Source organism: Lissotriton helveticus, chromosome 2_2, assembly GCF_964261635.1.
Source record: "Lissotriton helveticus chromosome 2_2, aLisHel1.1, whole genome shotgun sequence".
Taxonomy (NCBI): domain Eukaryota; kingdom Metazoa; phylum Chordata; class Amphibia; order Caudata; family Salamandridae; genus Lissotriton; species Lissotriton helveticus.
Genome location: NC_136060.1, coordinates 135605582 through 135632861, shown reverse-complemented (window position 1 = coordinate 135632861; position 27280 = coordinate 135605582). Strand labels below are relative to the sequence as shown.

General features: G+C 49.3%; 1 protein-coding gene across 11 annotated transcripts in view; it reads right to left on the bottom strand.

Moving 5' to 3' along the window:
- Positions 1-27280, bottom strand: part of FRYL (FRY like transcription coactivator) — a 2496013-nt gene that overhangs the window by 1558648 nt on the left and 910085 nt on the right. For all 11 annotated transcript variants that reach the window (XR_013608325.1, XM_078678213.1, XM_078678216.1 and 8 more), the window contains one exon: positions 4009-4277. Coding sequence is in view for 10 of the 11 variants with exons in the window: in XM_078678213.1 (XP_078534339.1) it covers positions 4009-4277 (269 nt within the window). In the remaining variant the exon portion in view is untranslated. The remainder of the gene's footprint in view (positions 1-4008; positions 4278-27280) is intronic.

Here is a 27280-nt window from a genome sequence, read left to right as displayed (position 1 = left end):
CACGACCATCCAACTCCTTTCCCTCCCCCTGGCTAAGCTTTCGCCCCGTACAGGAAACCGAGATAATCGCGCTGATCTCGACCTCCAAACCTTCAGCACACATCTCAGACCCCATCCCCCCATCTTTAATCAAACAAATGAAGCTTACCTTAGCGCCCATCTGGGGAAGAATCATTAACAGCTCCTTACAAAGCGGTGTGGTCCCCGATTGTCTAAAAATGGGACAAGTCACTCCTCTTCTGAAAAAACCCGGTCTCGACTCAACTGACTTGAACAATTTCAGACCGATATCCAACCTCCCTTTACTCTCGAAAACACTTGAACGCTGTGTACTCCTGCAACTGACGCAACATCTGGACAACATCAATCTCCTGGACCCCCTCCAATCTGGCTTCAGACAAGGCCGCAGCACTGAAACCGCGATGCTGAACATCATAGACGACATCCATGGATCTCTTGACGCTGACAAGTGCTGCCTCCTCATACTCCTTGATCTCTCAGCAGCGTTCGACACGGTGGACCACAAGCTCCTCATCAGGACTCTTCAAGAAAGAGCCGGCCTTGGCGAGGTAGTTCTCAAGTGGTTTTCCTCCTTTTTACACAACCGTTCGCAACTAATAAAAATCAAGAACTTCACCTCCGATACCCAGCAAGTCAACAAGGGTGTCCCTCAAGGATCAGTGCTCTCCCCCCAGCTCTTTAACATCTACATGGAACCACTCGCCAAGTTACTCAGGAACGCCAACATCCACTTCCACCTCTACGCGGATGACACGCAGATTTACCTGGAAACCTCCTCTCTCAAAGACATCCAGAGACTCAACGATGTCCTAAATGAAGTTCAAGACTGGCTGACAAAGAATCACTTGAAACTCAACCCCGACAAGACAGAAACACTCCTCATCTCAAACAAAGAAGATAACCCTCAAATCACCGAGTGGCTAAGGTCGATCGATGCTCTCAAAGGTAACCTCACGCTAGCCGACTCCGTTAAATCCCTGGGCTTCACCCTAGACCCCAAACTAACCCTGACAAACCACATTAAGAACTCGGCGAAAAGCGCATTCTTCAACCTCAGACTTTTGAACAAAATTAAACCTTACATTCCCAACAAGGACCTCAAACTAGCCACGCAATCTCTAGTTCTATCAAGACTGGACTATGGGAACTCAATTCTAACAGGCATCCCCAAATCGCACCTGGCTCCACTAAAAACAACACTTCACGCGGCAGCGAGAATGATCACAGGCTGCAAAAAATATGACCACATCTCCCCGGCTCTCAAAGAACTCGAATGGCTCCCTGTGGAAATGCGAAGTACCTTCAGAACGGCCTGCCTAACCCACAAGGCCCTCCACACCGGCAAACCGGAATACCTGGCTAACAAGCTCAAAAAAGCAGGCCAAGCCAGAAATATGAGAAGCTCTAATTCCCTGCTGCTCATCCTACCAAAAACCAGAAGGAAGAGAACTGCGGACTGCTCTTTCTCAGGAAATGCCCCCAAAATATGGAACACCATCCCCCCGCACATCAGAACTCTACCGTCCTATGCAGAATTCAAGAGCCAACTTAAATCCTTGTGCCTTATCCGCTCCCTTGGTTATGGATAACTTGGAGCTGCAAACGTCTTAGAATCCATGCGGTATTGTTGAATCCAGTACCGAGAAGCCCTGCTGTCCGAACTTTTCTTCTTTCCAAATTGTCTCTCGCCGATTGCTTTTATTGGGTTTGTTTCATGTTGTTCTCTTTTTCATGCCCTCTACTGTGAAGCGCTCTGATACCTTCGGGTCTTGTTAGCGCTATAGAAAACTTCTAAATAAATAAAAAAAATATATATATATGACACGAGTCTCCATTGTAACAGTCCCTTCGACTGGGTTTGCTTTCTGGAAATTTGCCCTTCCTATTATTTTATCATATGCTCCCCATTTCATTGGTTATTTTCCTAATTCTCATTTCCTCCTTACTGGCGCTATTACTCTCTGTACATGCCCAATACTGCAGTTTTCGCTTTTTGAGGAATGCACAAGCAGATTTTAAGTTTCTGTTCGCCCTAGATTCCTCCCTTGTATCTTTATTTTCTTCTATGGTTTTCTATTGTTTGCTCTTCATAAAATTAAAATTAAAATAAATTAAGAAATATTAAGAATAAATAAACATCACACATCAGTTATTTGCTTTGCGGCAGTGCCCCTGGATAATTAAAGACCATCACTGTTCCTCATGTATGAAAACTAAAATAACAAATTTATAAGCAGACAACAAAGTCAGTTTCCAGCCTATATCTCTTTTGCACCTGTCAGTAAAACACCTGGAAATTGTGTTACCTGCAAAATACTGCTGAATCCAGGTCACTGAAATTTCCTTTGCAAAGTGGATTTTATTCATGTATGGGGACAAAAGCAGTGATCGTTTCTGTGTTTGACACAACGGCTTTGGTATTGGTGGCCTGATTTCTGCTTGCTTGTTCAGTCGCGTATTCAACAAGGTAAGCCACCAGATCTTGCTTCAACATCTCAGATTTCCATATTAAATGGAAAGCAGTAGATTGGCCTAAACCATGTGTCTGAAAAACACAGCTAGAACAACAAGCTGCTTTTACATCTCACCCTAACCCAGTGTTCAGAGGGGATGCACAGTGCTCAGAAAGTCCACTCTAGTATTCAACCTCTATCTTACAACACTTGTTTATCTGCTAAATAATTGGTTGCTTCCCTGTGTGTGGATATTCAAATCTTGTTGGATATTCAGGGGAGAGGGGTGAGAAAGCAGAGTTATCAGAGCATTCAAACAACCAGATAATGGGTTCAGAGATGGATGAGGGAAAATTGTCTAAAAGTAAATCCCTGCAAATCCGATATTTTCTTTAACTAGAAATATGGGTCATCTCGGTCAAGTCTTTGGCTGTGGATAATGGGCAATCCTCTTTTGCCAATTGATGTAGCCATTAACTTAGGATTGGTGATAGATGTGGAGTTCAAATAGTCCCCAAATGGCAGCTCTATAGAAAGCGTGTTTTCCCATTTGAAAATCTAGGGGCAAATATTACCCTTTCTAGGGTTGGATGAAACGATAATGGGAGTTCAACAGTTTGTCCATTCTCAATTTGACTGTTACACCGTGATGCATTTGGTTTGTCTATTCAGGAACTTTCTAAACTGCAGCACATTCAGAGTGTCACAGCTAGAATCCTTTCGTCCGAGGGAAATTGAATAAATGTCCTCAAAACTAAAATCATTGGTTAAAATCATGCTTAAGGACTTTGTTTAAAGCAGTGTGCGTTATCAACTGGATTCTTCGTTGTAAGTTTATCCTAATCATGAAGTTTTCCAATTGAATGTCTCTATTAAGCTAATGCTCAATCCAAAGCTGCTTCTCTCTGTGCTTATGCTCAAGCAATTTTGATGGGATAGAAGAATTTCACTGTGCAAGATCCACAAATTCCTTTCCATATAGTTTATTAGCTAATCTATTCTTCTTACCTTTCCTGGACTTGTCAAACCATAGCACTTTATTAGTCCTAGCTAGATGAACACTAACTGAATATCAGAACAATGAACATAGGCCTTCATGACCACAAATACATAAAAACAAACAAAAATACACACCAAATACAGAGCAACAAAATAGAGCAACTTTTTTTTTACATAAATGTTACCTAATACAGCAAAGGAAACATTTAATTGTAGGCATTTTGTGCCCAGGAGCACTTGAGTTGATAACAGCAAGAAGAGCTCAACCCACACCAAAGTGCAAGATATTTTAAACATTACGTACTCTAATAGCATACATAAGTGCACAGGAAAAGACCACGCACAAATTACTGTTGAGGTTTTGTATTTTGTATAAAGGTTTCCAGTGTTCTACTGAAAGAATAGCTCCTACTATGCTAAAGTGCTATCTGAAGAAATTCAATAAAATGGAATGCATGAAAGAGCATGTAGAATCACTAAAAAGAGTAAAATATTGTTTCATTCTACACATACTTTATATATGAAGAGGTCTTACTTAATGTCAAGTTGTGGAGACAATTGCTGGAGTCGTGTGTAGGAAAACATCCAGGCATAGCTCACAGCTGTAGGGCAATGTTTTGGTAGATGTTCTTGCTTGAGAAAACTGGAAAGACTAATTACCCATGGATCTTGACCCTGGGTTACATGAGCAAATATCCATGTGTGTGATGGGCTGATAACATCAAACTGATGACTAATGGGGGAAGAACTCCAGTCAGCTAATGTCTGTAAATCGATTGCACTAGGACAATACAACAAAGTTGTCTGTGGAAAGAAAACAAAAAAGAATCTTATAGCAGAACATAATCAGGACACAAATATTGCAGCAAATTATTGACATTCATGCCACTGTTCATGCATATTTGCTTGATAGCACGATTCCATAGTACTTTTAATAACAATGCTATCCATTTACTCACACCATCTGTAGGAACCTGGGTTTTGTTGCAATCCCCCCCCCCCCACACACACACCCCCTCCCAAAACACATCTTTTGCCTGTATTTGATGCAACTATGACTGAAGTTGTATGAAAGCGCTCCTTTTTGACATGGTCATCCCCACTTTTTGCCTGGTAAATGATGTGATTTCGACAGAGTGCACTGGGTTCCTGCAAACTAGGTCCCCAGTGCCAGAGCTCTTTCGCAAAAACGTACAATTGCTCCCTAACTGGCAGAACCTTTAGCACCCTTTGTAAGTCTCTAGCAAATTGTATCCTGGTACCTAGGGCTGGAGGCACTAAAGAGGGCCCCTAAGGGCTGCAGCACTATTTGTGCCACCCTAAGGAACCCCTTACAAAACACATGGAAGATTGCCATTACAGGCCGAGTGTCTTGATGCAGACAAAAGTGAAAACAACATGTCACACATCCCTGAGTGCCATGTCCCCTATCACTACATGCCATATTTGTCACCCTTACAGCAGGCCTAACAAAGCTAAGGCAAGGTGCTGAATATTAAATGTGAGGGCATGCCTGCATAAGCAAATATGCCCATGTGCTGGTCGGTCCTATTACTGCCAATGCAAGTGGACAGGGGAGCCACTTTAAAATGTGCTGGTGAAAACGAGTTTCATAGCTACATGCTGGCTAAATTGAAAATAGGGATGTGTGATAAACATCTCGTATTGGCAAACCCACATAATGCCAGTATTGGATTTACTAATACATGCACGTAGAGGGCACTTTAGAAGTGCTCCCTGAAAACCTACCAGCCTCTGGTGTGCTTGCAGACTGGTTTCTACCAGCTTGCCACCCGAGACTCAATTCTGGCATCCTAGGGTGAGAGCCAAAGCCCTCAGGAGGCCCAGAACAAAAGCTTGTAGGGAAAGAGGGTGTAACACCCCCTCCCACAAGATGACCTGCTGATTCGACTCTTTGGATTTTTCTGCGATGCCTAAACATATATAAAAACATTTGCGATTTTTATAAATTGGTGTGGATCTCCTTCTTGAGTCGTGTTGTCATTTACTGATCATTGTGTGTATTTGCAAATGTCATGCACTCCTCTGTGTTAAGCCTAAGGCTGCTCGACCACACTACCCCCAAACAGAGCATTTTTGGTATTGCAAACCCTGTCCACTCATAAGGGAACCCATGGACTCCTAACACTGTATATCAGATTTTTGATATATCAAATAAAGAGCCAACTTCCTACAGAAGTGTATTGGGTTCCCGCTAACCAGGTACCCAATACCAGTGTTCTTTCCCTAAAATTGTACAGTTGTTTCCAATTGGCAATACCTTTGGCACCCTCTGCAATGCCCTAATTAGTGGTACTCCTGAAACCTAGGGCCTGGGGTACTAAAGTCCCCCCCAAGGGCAGAGGCACAAATTGTGCCAATTTAAGGAACCTGTCACAAACACATGCACGACTGCCGTAAAAATACGACATGACATCCATTCCTGAGTGCCAGGTCCCCAAACACTGTATGTGGTATTTGTAAGCCACCCCTACAGCAGGCCTTAGAGCCCTAAGGCAGGGTGCTTAATATCACATGTGTGGATATTATTGCATGAGCAGATATGCCCATGTACTGGTCAGTTCCATTACTGCCAGTACAAGTGAACAGGGAAGTCATTTTAGAGCATGTGCTGGAGACTGGTAAAAACGAGTTCCCCAGATACATGATGGCTTCGTTTGGTATCCGGCAAAATAACAATGGATTAAAACCAGATCTGTGACGGGGGTGAATGTTTTGCCATTGTGCAACATTCCGTCCATCATCTTGTGTGTTTTGCTGTTCGTTTGGTATCCAACATCTCTTGTTGATAAATCTATGCCGATTCCAGTGCTGGATTTATTAATACATTTTTTTTTTTTTTTTTTAGAGCGCGTAGTCACCCGGAGGTATCCCAGCGCTAACAGATCCTAGCTCCTAAGTTCAGTGGGACAAGGGAGGGAAAGAGGGGAAGAGATTCACTGGGGAAAAAGGTGGGTTTTGAGCTGTTTCCTGAAGCGGAGGTATTGAGGTTCAAGTCGCAGGGCCAGGGGAAGTGAGTTCCAAAGTCGTGCGGTATGGACTGAGAAACGTCTTCCTCCTGACCGGGCTTTCTTGAATCTGGGGGTAACAATGAGGTTTTCTGTGTTAGAACGGAGGGGTCTTAAGGGTTTGTAGGGTATGATAAATTTCTTGAGAACAGGGGGGCCTTGATTTTGTCGTAGTTTGTGTGCTAGACACAGGGCCTTAAATTTGACCCGCTCTCTTATAGGGAGCCAGTGGAGGAGTTTTATGGCCGGTTTGGCCGAGGCTCTGGCAGGGGTGTTAGTGAGAATTCGGGCCGCGGTGTTCTGAATTCTCTGAAGTTTATTCAGAGTCACCTCGGGGGCGCCCAAGTATATCACGTTGCTATAATCCAGCCTCGAGATTATTAGGCCTTGGATTAGCAACTTTTGGGAGTTGGTGGGCAGGAGGGGGAGGACTTTCCTCAATGACTTCAGAAGTCCGAAACAAGTCCCAGCCACTTTCTTTGCCTGCACGGTGAACGAGAGGTCGGAGTCAAGCCACACTCCCAGACTCTTTACTTCCTCTTTAGGTTCGGGGAGAGGGCCCAGATGGGCTGGCCAGATGTTCGGGGAAAGTGTGAGTCCTTTCGGGCCGAGAAGTAGAACCTCCGTTTTTGACCCATTTAGTTTTAGGGCAGAGGTGTTCATCCAGTGATGGACCTGCACAAGGCAGTTAAACAGATCTGCTGGTTTATGTCTGGGGTGAGATAGTGATACAACTAATTGTGTGTCGTCGGCATAACTGGCGACGCTCACTCCGAATGGGATAATGACCTCCTCCAATGTGGACATATAGATATTAAATAATGTGGGGCTCAGGGAGGAGCCCTGAGGCACACCACATTGGAGGGGGATTTCGGAGGAGCAGGCGTTGTTCTCCCAGATCTGGTAGGTCCGTTGAGTCAGGAAGGATGTAAGCCAGGCTAAAGCAGAGCCCTCTACACCGGCTCCCTTGAGTCTTTTAATGAGAAGTCGGTGGTTAACGGTATCGAAGGCCGCACTTAGGTCGAGGAGGATCACTGCCACTGATCCTCCTCCGTCCAATAGCGCTCTGGCCTCCTCAACCGCTGCCAGGAGGGCGATGTCCGTGCCCTGCCCTGGGCGAAAGCCCGTCTGGGAGCTTTTTAGTATATTATTGGCTTCCAGAAACTGGGAAAGTTTTTTATTCACCAGTTTTTCAGCAATCTTGCTGATTCCTGGGAGCAGGGAGATGGGCCTATAGTTAGCCAGGTTTTCGGGGTCGAGGGAGGTTTTTTTTAACAGGGCTTTCACGACCGCCGCCTTCCAGCTCGGGGGTACAACTCCCTGTTGGAGTGAGGTGTTGATCAGATGAGTCACAGGTGGGATAACCGTGGAAGCTACCTCCTTAAGAATTCGGAGCGGGGCGGGATCCCTAGGAGAACCGCTTTTTATGGATGTTAACGGGTTTCCCACTTCTTCGGTTGAAACTTGGCCCCAGGAGGAAAGACGGCAGGGTGTAGGGGGTTGCGGGGGATCGTTTTCTACGCCCGGACTAACAGGGGGAATAGAATCGAGAATTTTTTGGATTTTTCCGTGAAAGAAATCCGCCAATTGTTGGCATTTTGTCTGATCAACTATGGGGTCTGTAGAATGTCTTGGTCCAGGTAGTGGGGTTTTCAGGAGGTCTTTTAAGATGGTATAGGATTCCTTACTGGAGCATACAGCTTTCTCTATTCTTTCCTGGAAGAACGCCATTTTGGTTTTTCGGATGGCGGTTTTGTAATTTAAGACAGAGGTAGAATAAATCTCTTTATTTAATTCCGATTTGTCTTTTCTCCAGGACCGTTCCGTTCTCTTGCACTCTTGGCGCAGGGCTTTAAGCTCTGAAGTGTACCATAGAGCCGGGGCTACTCTTTTGGGATGTTTAAAGGAGGAAGTCTTGGGGATAAGAGCATCAAGAGAAGAGATGATCCATTCGTTAACCTGCTTATCGGCTATGGCAGGGTCGATGGAAAGCTCAGGAGTGGACTCTGCCAAAGCGGCTGCCCATTCCCCAGGTGCGAGTTTATGCCACCGTCTGTCAGTGACCCGAATTTTGGTGTTTTGAGGGTTAATGGTGGGTGTTTCCCAGGAAATGGGGACGAGAAAGTGGTCCGTCCATGGGAGAATCAGGGGAGACTTAGCGGTGATGGTGGTCGCATTAGTGAGGACGGGATCAAGGAGGTGTCCCTTCTCATGGGTGGGCTCATTGTTTACCAGTCGGATATTGAGTGACGACAGGTCTTGAAGAAGGTCAGCAGCTATCCGATCTGTAGGGTCTTTAAAATGTAGGTTCAGGTCGCCTAGGATGAGGAAATTGCCGACGGAGGATGCTAGTTGAGCGACTGATTCAGTGAGGGCATTAAGAAATTTTCCCGGGGCGCCCGGGGGGCGGTAGATCAGCAGCCCTGACAAGGAGTGAGCTGGGGAGGATTGAATGGAAAATTGGCAGCTTTCGCAGTCCTCAATTTGGGCGTTAGAAATTCTACAAGTGAGTTGCTCCTTAAATATTATAGCTACCCCCCCTCCCCTCCCTTTGGGTCTGTGTAGAGCTTGACAGAGATACCCTGAGGGCAAGGCCATGACAATGTCCGAATCGGTACTATCTGATAGCCACGTTTCCGTGAAAAAGAGCAGATCAAAGTCATGGTCTTGAATTAGCAAATTAGTTTCAAGAGCATGTTTTGAGAGGGAGCGACAGTTAAGAAGTCCAATCATAAGTCCGGGTTTTGTAGGATTAGTGGGAGTCGGATTGCAGCGCGTGCAGTTGTGGAAAGGTTTACCTTCGGTGTGCGTGTGGTGACAGGCCAAGATTTTTTCCGGTTGGAGTGCACGGAGCATGTCTCCAGTATACACCAAGCGCTCATGGGGGATATCCGACAGCGTTTCTGGGCCTGGGTCCGTCTGGGCCCGGACGGGCCCAGACGGGCTTGCCTTTGGCGCGCCTTTGGAGCGCCTTTGGAGCGCTGACGGCGCGCCCGCTGCGCCCGTCCGCTGCGTGTACGTGGGGCGCACATGGTTATGTGGGTCAAGGGGGCGTGGCCGCAAGCGAGTGGGCGTGGCCAAAGACCGGCTCACTGGCTGCTGGCGCTGACGCCGATGATTAGGGCGTTAGGTGATTGAGAAAGACAATCACAGTCTCCCTGAAGCAGTCAGGTAAGAGACTGGGTGAAAATGCAGATTGTGCCACAAGTAATTTTTTAAAACAAAACACACAAGTTTCAGTGATTAAAAAGTCGCGCTCCCGGCTGTGCCTCAGGAGAAGGTTCTTTAAGGTGCCCCTAGTGGGCACCTTAAAGGTGCCCCCTGAACACCTACCAGCTTCTGGTGTGTTGGCCAACTGGTCTCTGCTAGCGTGCCACACAAGAGATTTCTGAACTCCCAGGGTGAGGATCTCAGGAGGTCAGAAACAAAGTCTACACGGGAAGCGGGTGTTCACACCTCCTCCCTCAGGGTGACACACTAACTAGCACTCCTAGGCTGGAGAGCCTCAAAGAAGCTCCCGTCTTGGAAATTAGAATGTGGCTCCTCTCACAAGAGAGGAGCCCCCACCCCCTCGCCCCACCCAACCGTTTGACCAGAGCCTGTTGGCACCTGGACAAGTGGGTAATTAGCTAGTCAGGTAGGTGTGCCCACCACCAGGATTGTGCCACCCCATCAGGTGGCCTACACTGATGTGAGTATGACTTTTCAGAAGTGGCCACTTTTATGATAGCCCACTAAGGAACTCTGGGAAAGGGTTATGCCCACTTCCCCCACGAAGTCATATAGAGGGCATAGTGACCACAGGGGTGAGTAGCCCATTGGCCACCACTCTACACTCCCCCAAATGTTCTAAATTCAGTATTTAGGGGAGCCCCAGGCACCAGAAAAATCAGATCCTGCAGACCTGAAAGATGAAGGTCGAGAAGATTCTCATCCTGCAAGAGGCACAAGTAACTACTTGTGTAACAATATATCTGTAAGAGACATTAGTTAGTGATAGATTGTGACCGTCCTGTCCTGGACACGAGCGGTCGCTCCCCTTGCCTCCTCCTCTGCGAAGACCTGGTATTGCAGCGCCTGACTCTGCTGTTGGAAATATTACCGTAGCGCTCGACTGCAGACCTGGTATTGTAGCGCCTGACTCTGCTTCGGGAAATATTATCGTAGCGCTTGACTGCAGATTATTTTCTCATAACGTAGCGCTTGCCTGCACTGTCCTTATTCATATCATGGTGCTTGACTTCAAATTGCTTCTTAGTTTCGCTAGCGCGCACTTCTTGGCTGTGTTTGGTACAGAGTTTAGCATATTTCCAAAGCGCCTCCGCTTCCACTGCTGCTGCGTTTGTTGTTGTTGCTGCCTTGTTGTTGTTGCTGCCATTTTGTTTGTAACCCCTGGCCCTTCCTCCACCTCGCTCCCGCCTCCCAGCTGACCCTCCCACGCTCCGCCCCCACCAATATCCATTTGAGACAGATGGACTTTCGCGCAGGGTCCACGCGCAGCGGTTGCGCCGAAGTTGCGCCAAAGGTAAGCCCGTCTACGCCCGTCCGCGCCCAGCGCCAGACCCCCTGGTCCCCGCATCACCCACTCCTCCCGCATCACATACGACCCATCCACCCTCCTAACACTTAACCCCGGCCGACTCCCTAACTGTGCCCAGGCCGCACCGGGACTCACCCACGGACACTTCACCTGCCACTCCTGCAAGTACAATTCCATCGAGACCCACACCAAACCCACTAACACCAAACAGAGATCCAACACCAACCACCTTAAATGCATCCTTCTCAACACCCGCTCGGTTCACAAACACGCCATCGACCTTTGGAATCTACTCGACACCATTTCCCCGGACATCGCCTTCCTAACAGAAACCTGGATGAATGCCTCATCAGCTCCAGACATCGCCATAGCCATCCCGGACGGCTACAAGATCATCCGTAAGGACCGCACCAAGCAAACAGGAGGAGGCATCGCCATCGTCCATAAGAACACCATCCGCGTCTCAACCAGCTCAGAAGACAACCTCGCTATCGCCGAACACCTCCACTTCCAGATCCACACCGACCCCAAGACCACTCTCAGAGGCACCCTCCTCTACTGACCCCCAGGACCCCGTACTCAATTTTGCGAAGACATCACTGACTTCATCACCCCACACGCCCTCCCCTCAGAAGAATACATTCTTCTGGGAGACCTCAATTTCCATCTGGAAAAGAGCAACGACAGGAACACCACCACCCCCCTGGACAATCTCGCCAATCTCGGACTCAAACAACTTGTTAACACCCCCACCCACTATGCAGGACACACTCGACCCTATCTTCACCTCCAGCAAGCATATCTCCTTCACTCACTCCACAACCCTCCACTGGACGGACCACAGTTGCATCCACTTCATTTACAATAAGACCACGATCCACAACAACCCTCAACCAACACTGCGAAGAAACTGGAACAAAAACACAATCGACCAAATCTCCACATCACTTCTTCAAAAACCCCCTGCCTATTCAACGAACCCTAACCAAGCCGCCATCAACCTCACACAATGGTTAACCCAAACCGCCGACAAACTAGCACCCCTGAAAAAACATCAAATCAAGCAAGGAAGCAAGAACGCCCCCTGGTTCAACGATGACCTTAAAAAATCCAAGAAGCTCTGTCGTTCCCTCAAGAAAACTTGGAAAAAAGACCCAAACACTATCAACCAAGCCGCCTTCAAAAACGCCACCCGCAAACACCACCAACTAATCCGGACAGCCAAGAAATCAGCACTCAAAGACCGACTAGACAACAACGCCCACAACAGCAAGGAACTTTTCAACATCATCAAAGAATTCACCAACCCCACCGCCAGCTCCAACGACATCACTCCCTCTCAAGTCCTCTGCGACTCCCTCGCCTCTTTCTTCCATGACAAAATCTCCGACATTCATTACAGCTTTGACAACCAACCCGAAATCCAGTCATCCCCTCTCTCCTCAGAACCTGTACCCCCCCTGAATAACCTTCTCAACTGGAACCCAATCACCACAGAAGACACCATCCGCCTAATGAACTCCATCCACTCCGGATCCCCCACAGACCCTTGCCCCCATCACATCTTCAACAAAGCAGACTCCATCATTGCACCCCATCTCCGAGACGTCATCAACTGCTCCCTCAAATCCGGTACATTCCCAGAAAAATGGAAACACGCCGAACTCAGCGCCCTTCTGAAGAAACCCACTGCTGACCCCACCGAATTAAAAAATTACCGCCCCATCTCGCTCCTCCCCTTCCCTGCCAAAGTCATTGAGAAAGCCGTCAACAATCAGCTCGCCGCCTTCCTCGAATCCAACAAATCACTCGACTCCTCACAGTCTGGCTTCCGAGCCAAACACAGCACCGAGACCGCCCTCATCGCAGCAACAGACGACATTCGAAAACTACTGGACAACGGAGACACAGTCGCCCTCATCCCCCTCGACCTCTCCGCAGCCTTCGACACAGTCTGTCATAGCACCCTTATACAACGCCTCAGCAACATCGGAATTCAAGGAAAAGCATTAGACTGGATCATCTGGTTCCTCGCTGGAAGAACTCAGAGAGTCCAGCTCCCCCCTTTCAAATCAGAGGCCACCGAAGTCATCTGCGGCGTACCACAAGGATCCTCTCTCAGCCCTACCCTCTTCAACGTCTACATGAGCCCCCTCGCAACCTTCGCACATCAGCACAACCTCAACATCATCTCCTACGCTGATGACACTCAACTGATCCTCTCACTCACCAAAGACCCAACCACCGCCAAAACCAACCTCCATGAAGGGATGAAAGAAGTAGCCGAGTGGATGAAGCACAGCCGTCTGAAACTGAACTCGGACAAAACGGAAGTCCTCATCTTAGGTGCATCCCCTTCCGCCTGGGACGACTCTTGGTGGCCAACGGCCCTAGGAAAAGCTCCCATACCGACGGACCACGCACGGAACCTGGGCATCATCCTGGACTCCTCTCTCTCGATGACCAGACAAGTCAACGTCGTCTCCTCGTCGTGCTTCAACATCCTGCGCATGCTCAAAAAAACATTTCGCTGGATCCCCACCGAAACAAGAAAAACGGTCACCCACGCACTCGTCACAAGCCGTCTGGACTACGGAAACACCCTGTACGCCGGCACCACCGCAATACTGCTGAAAAAACTCCAACGCATCCAAAACGCCTCAGCCAGACTCATACTAGACATCCCCCGCACAGACCACATCTCCGGTCACCTGAAAGACCTTTACTGGCTCCCCGTCAACAAAAGGATAATGTTCCGCCTCCTCACCCACGCACACAAAGCCCTCTACGAACTTGGACCTGATTGCCTCAACACGCGCCTTTCCTTCTACACTCCCACCCGCCAACTGCGTTCGTCCAACCAAGCCCTCGCCGCTGTGCCGCGCATCCACAAAGCCACCATGGGGGGAAGATCCTTCTCCTACTTAGCAGCCAAAACATGGAATTCCCTCCCCATCCACCTCCGCATTACCCAAAACCACCTAGCCTTCAGAAAACAGCTTAAAAACTGGATATTCGATAGGTAAACCTCCCCCTCTTCCTCAAGCGCCTTGAGACCCTCTGGGTATGTAGTACGCTACATAAATTTTGACTTGACTTGACTATAGATTCCTTACCTTAGAATATCCCCAGGCGTCAGACTGGATCCGGAAAGTTTTTGCTTAGCAGTACCCCGGCACGTCAGTAGAATGGCGTCCTGCAGCTCCACGTTCTTCAGTGGCGTCGTCAGCGCAGAGATGACGTCACGGAGAGTACTTAGGAGCCACCCATGCGCGCGGACGTCAGTTCTGTACACGACATTCTGCGCCAGGAACGCAGAGCCATGCAAGATACTGACCATTGCTGCATAAAAACTAGGGCCCTGAAAGGGATGACCTTAACCCAGGTAATCAGTCCGCAGAACGGGGAGGATGGGTTGGGCAGTAAGGAATCTATACTGTGTCTTACAGATATATCATTACACAAGTAGTAACTTGTGCATCTGAAAGAGACACGTTAGCCTTACCTTACCATAGAACAGATAGCCCAGCAATACCATCCCTGGAGGTGGGTCTGCGAACAAGATAACACCAGAAAGTCACGGAGCACAGAACGGCCAAAAAAGCCGTCTCTCCGGACCGAACTGTCAAGGCAGTAGTGCTTTGTAAACGTGTGCAGCGAGACCCACGTAACTGCCTGACAAATGTCCTGCAAGGGAACACCGCGTCCCAAGACAAAAGTGGCTGCAGTTGCCCCGGTCAAACGGCACGCAGCCCCACAGGAGGCTCCTTCTTGGCCAAGGAGTAATATGCTTTGATGCATAGAACGACCCACCAGGAAATGGTCCGTTTGTGCACAGCCCGACCTTTTTTGGCATCCACGTAGCCAACAAAGAGTTGATCATCCACCCGGAACTGTTGTGTGCGATGCAGATAGAAAGCAAGCGCACGTTTTGGGTCCAGACGGTGGAGCCTCTCCTCCTCCCTGGAAGGATGCAGAAAGAAGGTAGGCAAAGTGATAGTCTGCCCGATGAGGAAGGGCGTGACAACCTTTGGCAAGAAAGAAGGATGGGTCCTTAAAACAACCTTGTCCGGATGAAGAGAAAGGAAAGGAGGTTTAGAAGAAAGAGCCTGGATTTCACTCACTCTTCAGGCAGAGGTGATAGCTACCAGCAAAGCCCTCTTTAGAGTAAGAAGACACAAGGGACAGTTATGAAGGGGCTCAAAGGGAGCACACATCAGGTAAGTCAAGACAAGATTCAAGTCCCACTGAGGCATTATTAAAGGCACGTGAGGGAACGTGTGCGTAATGCCCTTGAGGAAACGGTTAACAACCGAGGACTTAAAAGAGAAGGCTGATCAGGAAGCCTCAGAAAGGCAGAGATGGCAGACAGATACCATTTGATAGTGCCCAGAGCAGAGTCCTGCAGAGCCAAAGACAGAATGAACAGAAGGAACTCAGAAAGAGGGGCAGAAAGGGGATCCACAGCCTTTGCTGTACACCAAGCCACAAATGTGTTCCATCGGCAGGCGTATACCGTCTTAGTGGAGGGACGCCTTGCTGCCAGAATGACATTACAGACTTCAGGAGAGATGTAGAAAGCCGTCAACTGTCGCCGCTCAATCTTCACGCATGGAGGTAGAGGCTGTACAGGTTCGGGTGAAGGACCGTCCCCTGCTGCTGCGACAGAAGATCCTCCCAAAGAGGCAGACGGATCGGAGGATCAATGCTCAATGCTCGTACCGAGTAGCTCGGGATACCATACTCTTCAAGCACTGTCCGGAGCCACAAGAATGACATGCGCCCGGTCGCGCCTGATGATCTTCAGCACTCTGGGCAGAAGAGGTATAGGCGGAAAGGCGTACAACAGACCGCAGCTCCACTCGAGATGAAAAGCAGAACTGATGACATTGAGCGTTCTGTTCAGTGGCGAATAGATCTAAGCAGGTCTCTCCCCACTGCAGAAAGAGACCCTGCACCATGTCAGAGTTCAGATGCCATTCGTGATCCATCATGCACCGGCAGCGGAGTTCATCCGCCCTGGTGTTGAGAGAACCTGCCTGGTATTAAACCACCAAGGTAATGCCTTGATGTTCCAGCCACATCCAGAGGCACAGAGCCTCCTGACATAGGGTCCACGACCCCACCCGCCCGGTTTGTTCCAATAGCACATGGCGGTGGTTTTGTCCGTGAACACCTGCACCACACTTCCCCGGACAGAGGGAAGGAATGCCTTCAGTGCAAGTCGGATCGCCCGCAGCCCCAGAAGGTTGATATGGAGCCGGGACTCTACCGGAGACCAGAGGCCTCTGATCTCTGCCTTTCCCAAATGGCCTCCCCATCCCAGGAGGGACGCATTTGTCACTACTGTGTGCTCCGGTTGGGGAAGGGAGAGAGATCTGCCATTGACCCAATCGCGATTTGCGAGTCACCACTGCAAGTGTCGCGCAGCGCCCTCTGAGATCTGGACATGATCGGACAGGTTGCCCTGATGCTGCACCCACTGGAACTTCTGGTCCCACTGCAGATCCCGCATATGCCATCTGCGTGTTGCACTAACAGGATGCAGGAGGCCATCAGGCCCAGGAGCCGGAGGGTCATCCTTACTGAAACCTGGGATAGAGGCCGAATGATCGGAATCATAGCCTGAATATCACAGACTCGCTGCTCGGGAGGATAAACCCGAAACAGCATCGAATCCAGAACCACTTCGATAAAGGGGAGCTTCTGAGAGGGACTCCGGTGCGACTTCGGCACATTGATGGAGATCCTTAGCAAATGCAGGAGGTCGGCCGTAGTCAAGGTGGGTGGCGACTGCTTGGGGCGAGCCTGCCTTCAACAACCAGTTGTCGAGCTAGTGGAAGACTGACACCCCTGACCTGCGCAGATGAGCTGCGACCACCGCCATCACTTTCGTGAACACCGAGGGGTGCCGATAAGGCCTAAAGAGAGTACGGAAACTGAAAATGCTCCTGGCCTACCTTGAACCGCATGTAGCGCCGGAAGGACGTGAATGTGAAAATAAGCGTCCTGCAAGTCCAATGCTACCGTCCAGGGTCCAGGGCAGCCAGGACCGGAGCCAGAGTCAGCATCTTGAACTTCTGCTTCCGGGGGAAGCGATTGACGTCCCTGAGGTCCAAGATGGGGTGCAGGCCCCCCTTGTCCTTCTTGGGGACCAGAAAGTAGTGGGAATAACAACCACTCCCTACTTCCCGACTGGGAATGCACTCGTTGGCCCCCTTGGCCAGGAGGGCAGTGACCTCCTTTCGGAGAAGAGCCAAATGATCCCCGACATGCGGTGGAACCGAGGTGGCATGACTGGAGGGGAGGACTGAAAGTGAAGTGAGTAACCTTGTCCGATGTAATTTCGCGCCAGTGGTGGAGGTGGTGGCGGACCCTGCCACCCACCGGCATGGGGTGTTCCCTGAAGCTCGGATTAGGGAGGCTTGGAGGTGGAAACAGTGGGGGTAGAGGTGGACTGACAGGGAAGCTGGTTCCCAGATCTGCCCCTGTGAGAGCCACGGCTGCTCTGAGGTTAGTTCTGCACAGGGTTGTTGGAGGGGTGTGTTCGGGTGCCCCTGCCCTGGCCGCGAAATGAACGAAGCCCAGGAGTGGCAGGGTTCTTCGTAGGACTTGGCCGTGGCCCGAGAGTCCTTAAAGCGCTCCAATGCACTGTTGGCCTTATCGCCAAAGAGGCGGGAGCCATCAAAGGGCATGTCCAGGAGCGAGCCCTGGACATCAGGCAAGAACCCGGTCGAACGCAACCAGGCATAGCGCCGCAACGCCACAGTCATGGAAATTGCTCTGCCCAATGAATCAGCGGTGTCCAAACCACACCTGATGGCAAACTTAGCCACATCCTTACCCTCAGCAATCGCTTTGGGAAAGAACAGCCTGGACCTCTTCTGAACACTGAGGAAAGACCTGAGCAACGGAATCCCACACTGCATGGGAGGAACGGCCCAACAAGCAGGCGGTGTTAAACGACTGCAGACCTAAGCTGGCCGAAGAGAACAACCTCTTACCAAATTGTTCCAGCCTTTTAGAGTTCTTATCTGGCGAAGCCGTGTGAAAGGCACTCTGCGACGACGAGGCCTGAATGACCATGCTCTCAGGTTTAGGGTGAGTGGTCAGGAAGGTGGGATCACCAGGCGCCGGGCGGTGACGCCTGATTATGTTTTTATTCAATACTCCAGCGCCCCCGTAGCCGCCCGCAACCAAGTGCCCAAGAGGACTTCGGTGAGGGCCTCATTGAAAGGGAGCAGCGGCTCAGACTATGTAGACGCCGTCTGGAGCACCTCCGTAAGGAGATTGGTTTTGAGGGCCACTGTAGGGAGGTCGAGACTGAGAGCCTCCGCAGCCCCACGGTGTAGGAAGAACCCTCCTCCATAGTAGGCGGAGGAGAGGCAAACCCCGGGTCAGAAGAAACATCGAGTTCTTGCTCAGAGTCACATTGCCGAGCAAGAGGGTCCTCTGACCTGTCCCAGTCATAGTCTGCCTTTGGCGTAGAGGGGGACGGTCGCGGCGGCAGAGCCGGAGCAGGGACAAATGGCGTTGGGATCGGCACCGGCCTGGGCCGGGACGGAGCAGCTTCCCACTGCGGATCCGAGGCCGGAACAAAATGGTCCTAGAACCAGGGCAGGGGTGGGATAAACGGCACCCAGTGTGGGGCCTGGGGTGGAGCCGAGGGCAGCGCAGGAACCGTCAACGCAGCTCCTCGTGGCACCGGAGCCAGCAAAGCAGGATTGTGTGGCACCGGGGCTAGCGCCAGTGGCAGACCCGCCAGGCCAACAGGATCACAGGGCCCAAAGGCGCAGCCGGCGGGAGCCCGAGGCCTGTAAAGGCGGTCTAAGGCAGCAAGGAACTCTTGCATCTGTTCGGGAGTCGCCGACGGACCCGGGTATGGCGGTTAGACCGCGGGACTCTCAGGCTCCAGAGGAGCCGCAGGGGCGGAGCCCCTGTCCCCCTAGTCCGCCTCCAAGGAGCGACAGGGGGACGTCGGGGATCGAACATGCTTCTTCGACTTCTTTTTATGGTGTTGTTTACCGGAATCCGAAGGCGAAGCCTTGGAGCCCGAGGAGCGACAGCTTCGGTCCCGTGAGCGGTCGCGGGAACAGCCCCTGGACCCAGAGCGGCGGTGTGACGAATGCCGAACTTAAAGCAATTTCCGACTCCGCTCCCGTAAGGCTTTCGGGGCCATGGCTCAACAGTCCCGGGAGTCGTGATCGGTCTCCAAGCAGTAGAGGTAAACAATGTGGGGGTCCGCCACCGACATATTACGGCGACAGGCCCCACAAAACTTAAACCCGGGCATCCCTACATGCACCAGGAGAAAAAGTGGGGCGACAAAAGTCTCAAAATAGCGGTCAAAAAGTGACCAAGGTACGTGCTCAATCCGGATCTGCGCTTGCTGGCGCGGAAAAAGAAAGAACTGACGTCAGAGCGCATGGGTGACGCCTAAGTACTCTCCGGGACGTCATCTCAGAGCTAACGACGCCAGTGACGGACGCAGTGCTGCAGGACGCCACCTACCGACGCACAGGGGTACTGCTAAGCAAAAACTTTCCAGATAAAGTCTGACGCCTGGGGATATTGTAAGGTAAGGAATCTATCACTAACGTGTCTCTTTCAGATCTGAAGCCCCAGCAACTGACTTGGAGCTAAACCTGCCGGCCTTGCTGCTGACTTATACACTTGCACCAAAAGTCGACTTGTCCTGCAGCTGCTGGGAGACCTGCCAGCCCTGCACCCAGAAATCAAGACCTCCTGAGAATTAGCAGACCTGCTACCCTGCAGGAATTCAAATACTTCTGTAAGGACTTTGTGACCGCCGAAACTTCACGCCTGAAGATACCACCGCACCCGTCGCTCCAAGCTCAAGTTGTAGTGAGCCAGCAGTGTCATTGTGGTCCCCTAGCCCTCCAGAGACCGAGTCCACCATAGTTTCAACTCCAGTGAACTCTCAGACGTTGCCTGCAGCCTCTGCACGGATTCCACCTTTACCGCGACTACACCTGGTAAGTAAAACCTGACGCCTAAGGACACCTATGCAGCCTTTGCCCCTGGGCTGTGGAAAACAGGACCAAGTGTGTCTCTACATCCTTGGCATCATGAGGCCTGAGCCCACTTGTTAGTTCAGCAAGTCCAATCCTGCAGCCTCTTTACGCGAAGACCGATCCCAATAGAGAACACTGGGAACCCAACTCTGTTTGGCACCTATGCACCCTGCCATGCTGGTGGTGTTCTGCTGGTGCAGCCTTGGACCTTGCCCACATCTCACCTCAACTCCTGGAAATTGGTCCCGTAAGTCGCTGTACTATAAATGAATGCCGCCCTGACTTTTCCATCCACAGAGTAAAGTGTTGACTTTTTGAACTGAAAAGAATTTCTATTTAAAAACACTTGCCTGAACAAATTGCTTCTGGGAATGACCCTATATAAAGATGCGTGTTATTTTTATAAATTGGTGTGAATCTCCTTATTCAGTCATGTGTCTCATTTATTGACTATTGTGTGCATTTGCAGATATTGTGCACTTATATGTGATCAGCTGAACACTTTCCGTGCGTCGGATGGATGGGAGCCATCTGACGTCACTGTGGACGTGTGCGTCGGACGGCTCCCGGCCATCCTACCACCCACCCACAGGGGAAGCACGGGTGCTCCCCCGTGGGCCGCCCTTCGATGTGCCCCCACCGGGGAAGGCAGGGGAAGCCCTCCAGCTGCCCACCCCGGCCCCTACATGTCATCTAATGATGTCAGCTTATGAGACGCGTTGTCATCTCATGCCCAACTTTCCCTTGATGCCTCTTTTGAGCATTCCTGCTGCCCTATTGGGCAGCAGAAATGCCCACTAGACAAGTTTATTTTTATTGTAAATGTGACTAACTTTTTGCAGGGAGCTGCCCCTTACGCTAGGGTCGCTCGCTTGGGCAAGGGTCGCTCCTCTTTGGGGGCAATGTTTTTGGCTGTTTCTGCCCCCAGGGGGGCAGATCTCGCCATTTAAAAACAATATCGGGCTCACTAGACCACTAGGAATTGATTTGTGGGGAGTGGCCCCTTGGGCAAGGGACACTCCGCTTTGGGTAGCAATAATGTGGGCATTTCTGCCCACCTGGGGGGCTTATAGGCTGTTTTTTTTTTTTTTTTGGGAATGGCCACTAGGACACCAGGGATTAATTGTGTTTGATGTTGGAGAGTGGCCCCTTGGACAAGGGTCTCTCCACTTTATGGAAGGATGATTGTGGCCATTTCTGCCCTCTTTGGGTGGCAGATCAGCAGTATGTTTTAGGCCCATCTGTCCCCAAGGGGGAGTGGCCTCTTGGGCAAGGGTTGCTCCCCATTTACATGAGTGAATATTTTATTTATACTCTTAGGCCCACCTACCCCTTAGCTTGGCTGGTGGATTGTGTGTGCACTGGTGCATTATTTGCATATGTGATTGTAATGTTTTCTTCTCCTTTTTATTCTAGTCGAAAGCTTTTGATTATTGTTTGCGGTTTCGGCAGTGGTTGTTCGGCAGTTTTGCGTAGTTGCATGTATTTGGTAAGAAAAACATTTTTGTCGTGTTTATTCCAAATGAGTATTGTCATGCATGAATGATTTTTTTTGTAAGTGGTGTCATAATAGCAGCATATGTTAGTGTTTTGAGCATGACATTCTTTGCGATGTGTTTTGCATTGTCTTATGTGTAATTTTCTATTTTTTTGTGGGATATTGTTGATCCTTACTGTGTCAGTGCAGAGTAGGTGGTGGTGAGTCTAGCTGCTTCTGGCAAGTGAGTGCTATAGTTTTGGAGTATATAGGTTTTTGTAATAAAGCATCATTTTGTTTATTACTTATTTGACAAAGTGTTTGTTGTTGTTGACTTGTTTGACAAGTTACCATTATTAGTAAGGATTTGGACTAGCAGTAAAATTACTGATCAGCAGGTGGTTGGTATGCTTTTTGAATCTTCCTCTGAGCAGGATTAGGAGACGGACAGTGCGGCTCAGGGAGTGGAGGATGTGCAAGCTTCTGCTGGAGTTTTCCGTCCACGAGGAATCATCTGATGATGAAGCTAGTCTCAGTGCAGATGAAGCTACTCTCAGTGTGGATGAAGTGCCTGTTTTAGAGGAGGACACTGATGTGTCGATGGTGCAGCACGAGACATCAAGATTGCAGCCTGAGGCTGCAAGGCTTCCTACTGGAAGTCCTGGACTCTGGGTTGATCCAAACATGGTGCAGCCGGTGTTGCCTGCCTTTAGTGGTGATGCAGTTTGGAGAGTGGATTGTGAATTTTTTTTGCCTATAAAGTTTTTTCAGTTGTTTATGGAGGATGTATTTTGACTGAGATTGTTGAGCAGACTAATTTGTATGCTGAACAGTTGAGGGACAACAGTGCCAGACTTAGGCCCCGCTCTAGAGCTACCCAGTGGACTCCCACAAATCTGGATGGGATGAAGTTTTTGGGTTTGACTTTTTTGATGGGCTTGATAAGGAAACCGTCCCTGGCTTCATATTGGTATACCAGTCCCTTGATAGCAACGGCCATATTTTCTGCAATTATGAATCATGATCGGTATTTACTTTTGCTTCGGATGCTGCATTTTGTTGATATTGCTTTGGCGTTGCCACAAGAATTCCCCAACTGTGACCGTCTTTTTAAGATTCAGCCTGTTCTTGATAACTTTGTACATCGATTTTCAGAGATCTATACTCCAGGGAAAGAAATAGCTGTTGATGAGTCTTTGGTCCTGTTCAAGGGCTGTTTGATTTTTAGGTAGTGCATTCCTAGCAAGAGGGTATGGAATTAAGATGTATATGTTGTCAGAGTAGGACAGGAATGTCTATCATTTAAGGGTGTACACTGGTAGGGATTCCACTATTGACCCCTCTGGTTGTCAATCCACTTTGAGTTTCAGAGAAAATTGTGTGGGATCTTGCTAGAGGACTGTTTAACAGAGGTCACCATTTGTAACTTGATAACTTCTACACTGCTGTGTAATTGTTTAAGGAATTGTTCAAAGTGGACACTTTTGCTTATGGCACAATCTGCTCGAACCGTAAAGGTTACCCAAAGGAGCTTGTTTGCAAAAAGCTTCAGAGGGGACAGTGCAGTGCCTTCCGTAGAACTGCTAGCTGTGAAATTTGTGTACAGGAGGGATGTGTACATGCTGACTACCATCCATGATGAGAGTACTTCACCTGTGACTGTTTGGGGTCAGGTTGCTGAAGTGCGCAAACCTGTATGCATTGTAGACTACAATAAGCACCTGGGTGGTGTCAATAGAGTAGATCAGAGGTGGGGACCTTACACTGCTGTTCTTAAGGCTTACATCTGGTATAAGAAGTTGGCCATCCATCTCTTCAATTTAGCAACTTTTAATGCTTTTGTTGTGTTCAAGGAGTGTTCCCCTTCGTCAAAGATTACTTTTGTTCAGTTTCAGGAGTCGGTGATAGGCAGCCTTGTTGTAGTGGAAGAGGCAAGTGTTCCTAGAGTTGGAGTGGTGGAGGATGTGGCTAAATAAAGATTGCCACTTTCCTGATTTAATTCCTCCCACACCGAAAAAAAACCAATCCCTGTAAGCGATGTAAAGTCTGCTTGCGAAGAGGTATGCGGAAGGAGAGTCGTATGCACTGTGCATATTGCCCTTCTAATCCTGGGCTGTGGGCGCCCACATGTTTCAGATTGTATCACACTCAAGAGTTTTTGGGAGCAACCGTGAGTCTTATAGTGTACTGCCTAGTCTGAATGGTTTTATAGAGTTGTTCAGTTTCACAGTAGGCATTAAAATTAGGTCTTTAGTTACTGTTGTTTTTGTAGTTATAGTTTTGTATCTAGTATCAATTGGTTTGTGTTTTCTTTAAAAAAAAATGTAATGACGTGTGCGTGGGCTGGCGCTTGGCTGTCCGTGTGCATGGGCTGGCGCTTGGCTGTCCGTGTGCATGGGCTGGCGCTTGGCTGGCCGTGTGCATGGGCTGGCGCTTGGCTGGCCGTGTGCATGGGCTGGCTCTTGGCTGGCTGTGTGCATGGGCTGGCGGTGTGCGAGTAGTGACTTGCTGCTGGTCATTCCACACTCTGCTAGTCAAACGCCACTGCAGACACTATGTCAACCACCAGCCGGTGTGATTGCTGTGTCAGTCATGTGGGCGTATGAAAGTGATGGGCCCTTGAATGGTGCGGTCTGTTGATGTGAATGTTGTAATGTGTTGGGCCCGCGGCTGGCGGTGTGAATGGTCTTGTGTGTCACATATGAAAGGTGTGTGAATGACCTGTAAAGAGGTTGGTGCCTTGCAGTGGCTTTACAGCTCAAGAGCTGCAAGTCATTAGTTCAGGTGTTTAACCTTTTAAATATTAACAGTGCATTTCCTTTTTGTTATATCTCTTGATTATAGAATTTTACACTCTGAACCTTCAACCACCCTCAAACCAAATCCAAACAATATATGTGTAAGTACTTAAGGAATTCTTCATTTTGAAGTAATATTGGTCTTTTCTGTCTCTCTCTGCCAAGGTGTACATTGTCTGTGGATGCGAGTGTTGTAATGTGCTTGGGGCGCAGCTGGTGGATTGAAAGTGTGTGTCAAGTATGAAAGATGTGTGAATGGCCTGTAAAGAGTTTGGTGCATTGTCGTGGCTTTACAGGTCACGAGCAGCAAGTCATTGTTTCAGGTTTTTAACCTTTTAATTATTAAAAGTGCATTTCCTTTTTGTGAAATCTCTTGTTAATAAAATATAAATGTTTAACCTTTCACTCCCCCTCATGCCAAATCCAACCAGTATGTGTGTGTACTTGAGGAACAGATGGATAGGCAGTCATATTGGTGTCATCTGTCTTTCTGTGCTGAGGTCTAGTCTGTCTCTAGGGAAAATTTACAAATGAATATGCTACTTACCAGTATGCATCTGTTCTTGGCATGTAGGGCTGCTAACATTCATATCTATTGCATAGATCGCTGCCTAGTGTTGGGTCCGGATGATTGCACATTGTTGTCCTGGAAGAGTCTTCGAAGTATCACGAGATAGGTGGCTCCTCCCCTGGACTACAGTGCGCATGGGCATCGACTCCATCCCCAGATTGTTTTTAGCCATTGTGGCAAAGATGGAGTGTGATAGTAGAAATGATGTCCATGCTAGTGATGAAATGCAAGAAGTAATCTGCAGCTGCTACAGGCACCGGGGAGGAGGGTGGGCAATATGAATGTTAGCAGCCCTACATGCCAAGAACAGATGCATACTGGTAAGTAGCATATTCAGTTCGAGGCATGTGGGCTGCTAAATTCATATCTATTGCATAGAATACATAGCAGTCCTCATTAGCGGCGGCCGCCCGTGCCAGCTGCAGAAGTCTGAAAAAGAGTTTTGAGAACAGCCTGTCCTCCAGCTGCCTGCTGTTTGGAGTGCACATCTACACAGTAATGTTTGGTAAATGTATGTGGTGTAGCCCACGTGGCTGCTCTACAAATGTCTTCCAAAGGAATGTTACCTAGGAATGCCATGGAGGCCCCCAACTTGCGTGTGGAGTGCGCCCTGGGGGGGACCGTTAGAGTGCGTTTAGCCTTCTGATAACAAATCTGAATACATTTAACGATCCACCTGGCTATTCCAGCTTTGGAAATAGGGTTGCCTTTGGGCGGTGCTGAGAAGGCAACGAAAAGTTGCTGTGTCTTTCTAAAGTGTTGTGTTCTGTCAATGTAGTACATCAATGCCCTTTTAACATCCAGCGTGTGGAGCATTCTTTCCGCTACTGTTTCTGGGTTTGGAAAGAATGCGGGCAGTTCAATCGTCTGATTGACATGAAACTGTGACACCACCTTTGTAAGGAACTTGGGGTTAGTGCGGAGCACTACCCTGTTTGAATGGACTTGAATAAATGGCTCTTGAATTGTGAGCGCTTGTAGCTCACTAACACGTCTGAGAGACGTGATAGCAATGAGGAAAGCCACTTTCCATGTCAAGAACTGAACCTCACACGAATGTAGAGGCTCAAAAGGCGGGCCCATCAACCTAGTGAGGACCACGTTGAGATTCCACACTGGAGCGGGTGGGGTCCTGGGAGGAATGACCCGCTTCAGCCCTTCTAGAAAAGCTTTATTGGCAGGTACCCTGAAAACAGAGAGATGCTGCCTGTTTTGAAGATAAGCCGCTATGGCGGATAAGTGTATCCTAATGGAAGCGTACGCTAGATTGCATTTGTAAAGATGCAACAAATAGCAGATGATGTTAGGAATGGGGCATCTAGCGGGTTTATGTTAAGTGCTGTACAATAAATGACAAACCGCTCCCATTTTGCTGCATAGCAAGCTCTTGTAGTGGGCTTCCGTGCCTCCCTGATAATGTCCATGCATTCTGGAGGCAGGTTAAGGTAGCCAAACTCTAAGACCTCAGGAGCCAGATCGCCAGATTGAGCTGGTGCGGATCTGGATGCTGAATGTCGCCATGGTTCTGCGTCAAAAGTCTGGGTGTGAGGTGCAGCCTTTGATGCTGTACCACGGAGAGTTCTAGAAACGTGGTGTACCATGGTTGGCGTGCCCACGTTGGAGCAACCAGGATGAGCGTCATCGAGTGTTGCTTTAGCTTTCTTGCCACCAGCGGTATTAGAGGTGCTGGGGGAAAAGCGTACGCAAATCTGACTGACCAGTTCATCCATATCGCATTGGCCTGCGATTGTGGGTGAGGGAACCTGGCGGCAAAGCTTTGGCATTTTGCGTTTTCCCTTGTGGCAAACAGGTCTATCTCTGGATGACCCCACTGCTGAAAGTACGGGCGGAGTACTGATGGATGTAACTCCCACTCGTGCATCTGGTGGCTATACCTGCTGAGCAGATCCGCCATCTGATTGTCCTTGCCCGGGAGGTGTTCCGCCATGAGGAAGATGTTCCTCTGAATGGCCCACTTCCACATGCTCTGAGCCAGATGAGACAGCTGTGGAGCGAGCGTACCCCCCTGCTTCTGGATATAGTACATGGCAGTCATGTTGTCCGTCCGGATCAACACGACTTTGTTGCACAGATGTACCTTGAAGGACTTGAGTGCCATGAAGATTGCCATCAATTCTAGATAGTTGATGTGCATCTTCTTCTGCTGTGTAGTCCATAGCCCCTGCACCGTGTAGTGGAGCACATGAGCTCCCCAACCCTGGAGAGAAGCGTCCGTCGTCATGATGATCTGCGGCACAGGCTCTTGGAACGGTCGGCCCTTGCAAAGGTTGTGTGGATTCCACCAATGCAGAGAGCTGTATGCCCGACCGGTCACCAACACTAGGTCTTTCAATTGT